Here is an 8845-nt window from a genome sequence, read left to right on the forward strand (position 1 = left end):
GGTTTGAGTCACGCGTTTGTTTTTGTCAAGCTTTTACGTCGGATGCCCTTCTTGACACAACCCTCTGTATTTATCCAGGCTTGGGACCGGCACAAGAAAACTATACTTACCACTTGATGACAATGCTTTGAATTTACCGTGAAATGGGCATCTCTTTCCTGACATGACATCATCATAATAATACATTTAAAGAACAACCGACGCCTCATGACAAGTTGTGTCCATAATTTGTAAAATCACTTCAAATGACTTCTACTGAGCGTATTTTACAAAGATTCCACCGCATATAGCTATATTTTACCTTTTAAGACTCACGCTGAATATTCAGGAAGTCTTGTTTTTGAGTTGGTGACGATTCCTGACGTGATGTCACGGAAGGAACGCCCCTGACCGAGAAAGCGACACAATGCATTTTGCGGTACTTTGTTTGGCTAATGGAATACTAAAATTGTTCCGAGATGAAATTATGGGCTGGATGGTTGTTCATCTGTGTCCCCTGCGATTTGCTGGCAAACATTTCAGGGTGTACCGCGCTTACGACACAGACTGCTGTGACAGGCTCCAATACACTTGTGAACAGCATGAAAATGGAGAAATAATACATTTCATTTATAGGACACTTTACTGTCACAGGAGAAGTCTTTCTGTGGGTGAGCAGCGGCAGCTAGCGTACACTCAAACATCTAGAGTCAAATCTCAGTTTTCAAACGACTGTTCTCGTCCAATTTGGGTTTTGACCCAAAATTTTGGGGTTTTAGGCCGAAAATGAATTTCAATGGATAAAAAAAAAGAAATTCACATTTCGATGCCACGCATATACTCCAACACAAAACAATGCACGGATCAACCAGAAATAATCTTTAATAGATACAAACATCTACATCAAGGTAAAAATAAAATGCAAGCAACAAGGTCAAGACAGCTGTGGCACATGGAGTGCTGACTTAAAATCATGGAGATGCATGTTTAGAAACACCGGAATCAGGTCAGATATGATCGTAATCTTTTTTTTTTGTTTGACAATGTTGGCAGCGGGGTACTTTACTTGTATGATAGAACAGGACTTTGTGGATTGTCGTTCTGCTTTGTCGATCGCGGCGATGTAAACGTATAGTTTTGTTGATGTATAAAACAAAATTTGCTTTTCCCCTTAGCAAAACACATGCCCTGATATGTTCCGGTTCCATTCATACATCTCAACGAGCTGTTTTTTTAACTTTGTGCACTAAGCTGTGATGGTACCAAGAAAAAAAAAAGACTTACCGGCATACAATCACAAAAAGAAACATGCTGCAGATGCATGCTATGTTTGAATGATCACAGTGACATACAAGATTTCTGCTGATGTAGTTAGTTCTGTCCGACGCCTTAACCGTGAGGAGGAAATTACGTGTCAAAGTGTAGCTACTCTTACTGTAGTGGTCAGCATCTCAGCTCAGTTACAAAGAGAAAAGCCAGCTTCTATTTAAAAATATTTTCTAAAACAAACAAAAAATAGCTTCCCACCATCTTTAAATAGCTTATTCTCAGGGGAGTCAATGAGCTGGGGGCTCGTCATTCTCATGTTTCCATGAAGCGCCTCAATGCTGCCATCTTGTGGCCATTGTGCAACAGTGCGCATCCGTGGAATTTTATTTGATTGTGGTCAAAATATTAAAATATTACCAATATAGTCTCGAGTTCATGAGATACTGACCGCAATTGGCTTGACGAGGCATACCCCTCCAACCAGCATGTGCATAGAGCTCAGTGATTCCTGATTTCTTTTTAATTTAAGAGTAGAACTGGCGAAGTCATTAAAACAGCATAAGAACCTGAAAAATGAGTCCATCCACTATCAACAAAAGCATACTTGTTGAAACATCAGTGAGCCAAAGTCTCTCCAACAGACTTCAGAAATGTTGGCAAACAAGTTTGACCAAAGGAAGATCCCAGAGAAGCACAAGAGGAGAAATGAGCCAGAGAGAAAGGGGAGGAGCGCACTAGTCAACTTGAACGCGTCGTCATTGGTAGAGTAGGTAGTTCTTGAGAAAGGCCGGCAAGGGTAGCCTTTGAATTTCATTCAGACGTTCTCTCCCCAGAGCCACCCGCACAGAGCGCCGACACAGGTCCATCAGGGACAGAGGTTCAGCTGGTGGGGGGGGTGGGAAAAAAGTGACAAGAATGTGATGATTTTAAAAAGTAAATAAATCACTGTCATCTCAATGCAATCTTCCGATTAGAGTTAATTTTGTTGAATAGGAAGAAAGCAGACCCCTACATAGATAGAACATTGTTACAAGACTTCTGACATGACTTTCTCTTAACATTCAATTGTTGCCTACACAGTGTATGAAGCTTTTAACATGACATCATACACTGACAAAAATCAACAAAAAATGTCACTCAAATGTTTTGTAAACTGAACTCAAAGACCCAAATACTTTCCACGATAAAAAGTGCCAATTTCTTTCAAATATTTTTTGAATGTGTTTAAAGGACAACCGACACCATTTTTTTGTTTCCGAACTGACATCAGAAAAATGTTTTATGGCATCTAAAATACCCAAAAACACGCAGTCTGATATTTTTAGTCAAATGCAAAACACAAATAAAAATAAAAATGACTTAAAATGTCCAAAATCTGCAAAAAAATGAGCATTTTCAGAAAGTCCCGCCCCCAGGTCGTGACGTCACGCCAATACGTCTTGCCTCTTATTTTTCAGCTTGGAAATTTTGTCAGCGAAAGTCAAAGAGGGATTCACCATTGCGTTATTGATGCGTTTTCCTTCTAATTTCGCCATCAACACGGATCAACAGGAAGTTTTCAGACCAAACAAAGTACCGCAAAATGCATTGTGTCGCTTTCTCGGTCAGGGGCGTTCCTTCCGTGCCGTGCCGTCAGGACTCGTCAACAACTCAAAAACAAGACTACCTGAATATTCAGCGCCAGTCTTAAAACGTAAAATATAGCTATATGCGGTGGAATCTTTGTAAAATACGCTCAGTAGAAGTCATTTGAAGCAATTTTACAAATTATAGACACAACTTGTCCGTAGGCGTCGGTTGTCCTTTAACACGAGCATCCAAAACCCAGCATTGAATTCAAATACGAGTAATAAGCCTGCAGTTTCTTTCTCGACACTAAGAGTGGACGTGTGTCCCTCTTTGAACCGTCAATGTAAATGCTTCCTTTGCTCTTATAAAAGTCATAGCAAATCAAATCTATGTAAACGTCAGCAGATTGTACTTACGGTCAAGTCCGTTTATGTACCGCATTCGTATTTCACAGTGTCCCCATACGGCGCTCACCACCGGGTAGAGCTTGCGGCCTTTCAGTCCTCGGAAGGCCACCCCCAGGTAATGGCCATCCACAATGTAACCCAGGGTCCCTTCGTCCATGTCCAAAACGACTAAGAGGGAGTCTGGTATGATGAAGGTGTCATCCGGCTCGAGGAAGGACGGGTACGTTTTCCCAGAATGATTGCTGTCATGGTACAGTTTACTCCTGCACAAGTCCCAACCCCAAGACTCGCCGTTGCTCCCCACCAGCGCCGTGTAGCCCACCGAGTGCAGCGGAGCGTCGCTGGTTGCCACACCCACCACGGCGTGCGTGCCCCTCTGACGCATGGCCCAACTGATTTCCCACACGTGCAGTCCCCGTGTATAGCCGACGCGGCCGCGGATGGCGTCCGTGCTTTGCGCAACGGGGTGCCGGTGGAAAACCAGCTTGTTATCGTCCTTAACAAAGATGTTGAGCGAGCGGTCGTCGTTGTTCCACGAATGCTGGACCTGCACGTCCGCGCCGGCAGGCGGCATATCCAGCAACAGGTCCAGTCGAGAAGGCTTGGTATGATTCAAGGCTTGTAACTCCAGCTTCAGGGGGCTGAACGCTGGATCTCTCATATCAATAGTTTTAATACCACCGGGGACTTTTTGGCCCATACTACGGATATTTAGGGCAGCGACCTCGTCTTCTTCCTCCTCCCCCGTCCTCAATGTCCACTGGGGGAGTCGTTGACGTCTGCTCTACTGCTGTTTTCATGCAATCCAAGAAGCAGGTTTGTCTGGAGTTTCCAAAGGTCACTATGTGGTTCGGACAACTCACCTGGAAAGAGGCAACAAGCAATTTAGACTGAAAAGTTCATTACAATACTGTGCATTCAAAAATCCTGAATGTTTTACCTTGCCTTTACTATGATAGGTGGATTTCCATTCATTCGTAAATTCGGTCATTGTTATAACTTTGGTCTATTTGGATAAAATATATACAGTCAAACCTCAGTTTTTAACCATAATCCATTCCAGAAACCTGTTCGAAAACTGATTTGGTCGAAAACTGAAACATTTGCCATTATACAGTAATCAATGTCTGCTTTTTTTTTTTTTTAATCGGGAAACATGCCTGGTCACAATGGAACACTACACGAGAATAATGCATTGATCACAATGAGACACATTAGGAAGCGTAAGGGACTCCAGTGGTGCATTCAGGTGCACTCAGTTTTGTCGAGAACCAATTTTTTTGGGGGGTTGTAAACCGAGGCATTATGGCTCAATGGCAACTTCAGGTCACTGAAAGCGTTGAGGTGTTTACAATTAAAATTGTTACAAAATGGTGATCTTGGCTTTACTCCCTGGTGCTTTCTACTATCTTTGTGACTGCTTCATTTCCTATTTCGGATAGTTGTCCATCTTAAGTGCTTTGTTACAGCGCTATATAAATCAATATGTATTGTATTTAAAAAAAGTGACATTATTTAGAAGTGTAGTTTTCAAATTCTTGGTTCTCAGTGCCACAAGACGCGTTTGATAATAGATCAAAATCTCAGTTTTGCTTTTCACCAGATGCTGAACAGCGTGACACGTGTATGTGCAAATTCCAGCATTGTAAAATCACTCAAAATGTTCCTTGAAACAAATGTGCCATGCATGCGATTGGACACACGGGTTGCCTCGAACTTGATCAAAAATAAACCCCGTACAAGTTATTTGTTAGACTTTTTTTGATGATATTTTAAGTGTCTGCGAGGCTTGACTGGTTTGGCTTGCCAAAATGGCATGATTTATGATTTTTGGGCGCTGCAGCACACTGTGCAATTGGGAAATGTGCTACTGGGAAGGCCTCTAATTGAATTGTAGACAAGAGTTCATTGAGAAGGGCCTTAGCTCGTCTTCTAAAGCGAGTAAACAACCATTTAAGTGGGTCATGTCTCCTCAATGATTGGAAAACAGGAGTGGATGAAAAAGAAAACAGCGGGTGGCCAGCATTTGAATGTAAACAATCTTTCACCGAATGCTTGTCCAGGATTCACAAAGATTAAAACATGTTCATTTGTGGTTGAAAAACTCCAAGTCATCAATTACGAGAAATTCTGATGAAGTCAAGCAGACCAGTGCGGCAACTTTTACAACTCCAGAACCAGCATCAAGGTTCATTCTTGCATTATAAAGAGTTTGTTTTTCCTCCATAGTTGATTAATACAATATTTGTGATGTCTATCAGTTTTACAGAATACGCCAGTGATACCTCGGTTTACGAACCCCTTGGCTTACGAACGTTACATTTATGAAAATTTTACCTTGGCGAACGCAGCAGTGAGGGGGTGGGGGGGGAGTTAAACATTAAAGAGACAGGCAGATGACAGAGTGAGAAAACACACACACACACACGAAAGGGAGACGACAGAGCTTGAAACAAAAAAACAAAAGTGAAAAAAAAAAAAGCAAAAGTCAAATGGTGAGAAAATGGATAGAAAACAGTGAAATTTGGAACAACAAAATGTGATCAAAACATTTGGATCTTCGGCCTTTTTTTCTCCGTTCTACAGCAGATTTTCTAAATGGCCTCCATTTAGCTCCGTGCATTTATTGAGGCACAGCACCAAGTTGTCCATGACGTTCTTACAGACTGAATTGATCCATCTACCCGTCGCTGATGAGCAAGTTCTGGTTCCAGGAAGACGGAGCAAGTTCTCACACCTCAAAACTGTCTCGAGATTGGCTGAAAGACAACTTTGGAGGCCGAGTGAGTCAAGACTGATGTTGACGCCATAGCCCGGACCTAAGCCCCCCAGATTTTTTTCTTTGGAGCTATCTTAAGGACAGAACCTACGCAGGGAAACCCAGAACCATCACGGAACTCAAGAAAGTCACCAGGGAAGAGATGAGAGCCATTACAAATTCAGTCTGTAAGAAACATCATGCTGCGCATTAAGAAATGCACGTAGCTAAATGGAGGCCATCGATAACATATGCTGTAGAATGGAAAAAAAAAAAGAGTCTAGTGTTTTGATGTGATGTTTTGAATATAATAAACTAGTTATGACCAAAGTTTCATCTCATTCAGACAAAACATTAAGAAACGGGGCCTACGTAATTAGAGTTGGGGCCTGTTTTTTGTTGGGTCACCCTGGTGGTACATGCGAAAATATGTTCAACATAAATTTAAGCTGTCGTCTTTTGTGAGGAGGATAATATTGTTAGATTCTACCACAAGCGTGAAGCAAAATTTAGCTGTGCTGGACGCTGATGAGACGACTCGTCGAAATATTTAGGAAATTTAGACCCATAATTTTAGTCAAGATAAAATGCCTTTTATTGTTTTCATTTTTTGCCTTTGTTTGTATCATATGTAATATGACAGAGAGAGATGAATAGATAAAAAAAAAACTAATAAAAGGCATGATTATTTCGCAAAATCATTAAACCTTGGTCTTAAAACGTACAAACGTTTTTAATGAAAATACCCAAACAAAATATCTTGTTAATGTACGACCAAGGCTTGCAGCAGTCGCGTGCTTCTACGAGCGGGAACAAAACAAAGTGTGAACAACAAACAAGTGCCCCAAGCCTCGAGACCATGAAACCATTTTTATATGGCACGGACACAGTGCCAATATAACCCTCACCCCTCCCGCGTTCAATTTCATGGCGCAATCAAGTATGTCGTTTATACAAAGCTGAGCTTCTAACAAGAGAACTGCTAACAGAGAGATGTTGTTACAAAACAGTCACTAACCTTGTTCGTTTTATAATACGTATACAAATGTATGTCAATTTGGCTGTCTACCTGTTTGAACGTTGCGCTCGGGTCGTACCTGGAGATCACGCATGAATTAGTTTACACAAAATGTTACTCAAATACTTGACATTCAATGAATAATCTGCATTCTGTGCGCACACGTGCACAATTTGTGGCTTCCATTGTCGCCGAAATGTCAAAATATGGCAAGGCCATGAGAATACAAAGGGAGGGATGTTACTGTTACTAGTGTTTGTGCCTCAACATGGCTATGCTCATGACTGCAAAATTTGAATAAAAAAGGGAAACACACTGATTAGCCAAAAACCATGCCCGTACGACCCGCTACGTTGCTGTTGTCATAGATCAAAGCTGCTTTGATCTGAAAGGGAGAACCTTCATCATTGAGGATTGCTTCAAAACTGTGGCATTTGTTTCAGACAGATATTGTCAGATGTTCATAGCAATTTGAGCAGGCATGTGATGTATTGCCACAACTCTCGTTATAGGGCAAGTGAAGTGAGGCTTCACAGTGGATCTCAAACAAAAGTCAGAGTCTCAGGTTTGATCGCCTTTGCAATGTTGACAGTTTTAACCTCATACTTTCAAAGGTGATTCATAAACACTGTTCAAAATGTTTTGTGTGTTACTCATTCCGTATTTCACTCAACACCCAATGCAATACTGTTTTGCCCGCAATAGTATTTCCTTCCGTGTAGACATGACCCTTTTGCTGAAGTGAAGTATAACTTCATTGTCAAGTGTGCTATATGTGAAACACCCAAGTCTTCATTTTGTCCATCACCAAGTCTCCCATTCATGCTAGTGTTTTGACGACAAGCCGGATCGAGTGATCGATCGTTCGACCCACTTTGAAGGGGAAAACTTGAGTTTGAATATTTCGTAACCAGTCCTGAAACACTTTGTCTAGTGACTACCGGGTATTGATGTCTTAAATAAACGAGACAGTAGCACAACGTTCGCCGCAGTAAACACGTTACGCCTTGTCATGCTAGTCAACGCGTGAGCTAATCTTTCGACTGGGCCGTCTCGACCTCAATTGTGGGCAAAAAAACAAGACACCTACGTGAAAATCTAACGAAACGCACCACAAAACGAGCAAAGCGATAGTTGTATTGAAAGGGTTTATGAAAATGAAGAGCTGCGACCCAAACTGTAGCGTATAAAACAAACGTTGTAGACACGAGCAGGTGTGTGTTGAAAAGCGGAATCCAACATGAAAGAACGAGACACTTGGACAGATACCATAAACGCTACCCGCAAAAAAATGAAAGGCGTTTATTTTTTTCCTCTTTCTTTTTAACAGCCCTTGCATTTAGAAACAGCTAAACGGAAACTACGGTGTGCGGTTAGCGATAGGGTGCTGTTTCCGGGTCGGCGTACTCACCTTTGCCCATCGGAGTCCGGACGACATGAATTAGGTGAGGTGACGACGGCTGCTAGCTAACATATCCCGGGTCACGTGATGAAGTGCTCTCAGCTGCGGCTGTGCTAGTTAGGACCTCCCCGTTCTCGTCACTGGCAACGAAGACGCACGCCTTTCGTTTTCGTAACTCTTGAATTCATATGGTTCATTTAAATGAAACACCGACATTTTTTTTCGTTATGCTTTTAAAATCTGACCTTTCACCATATACTGCACTAAATCAATATATCGACAAATCCTGCACTTAAAAAAAACACCAAGACTTTTAAATTCATCGATTTTATTTTATAAATACAGTACTATTGTTATATTATGCTATTATATTATATATAATTTATATTGCACCCATTCATCTGTTGCTTGTAAGAAATCGACGTTTCCCAACATTCCAACTC

At 41.5% G+C, this 8845-nt stretch overlaps 1 protein-coding gene across 1 annotated transcript; it reads right to left on the reverse strand.

The window, feature by feature from the left end:
- Nucleotides 1–843: 843 nt before the first annotated feature.
- Nucleotides 844–8537, reverse strand: spsb1 (splA/ryanodine receptor domain and SOCS box containing 1). Its single transcript, XM_089012275.1, has 3 exons — nt 8412–8537; nt 3234–4087; nt 844–2131 (listed from the first exon to the last, which is right to left on the reverse strand). The coding sequence occupies exons 2-3, from the start codon at nt 3922–3924 to the stop codon at nt 2004–2006; spliced, it is 819 nt and encodes a 272-aa protein (XP_088868401.1). The 5' UTR covers nt 3925–4087; nt 8412–8537; the 3' UTR covers nt 844–2003.
- Nucleotides 8538–8845: the final 308 nt, after the last annotated feature.

The sequence above is a fragment of the Hippocampus bargibanti genome, linkage group LG01 (genome assembly GCF_051943395.1).
Source record: "Hippocampus bargibanti isolate YZ-2025 linkage group LG01, ASM5194339v1, whole genome shotgun sequence".
Lineage (NCBI taxonomy): Eukaryota > Metazoa > Chordata > Actinopteri > Syngnathiformes > Syngnathidae > Hippocampus > Hippocampus bargibanti.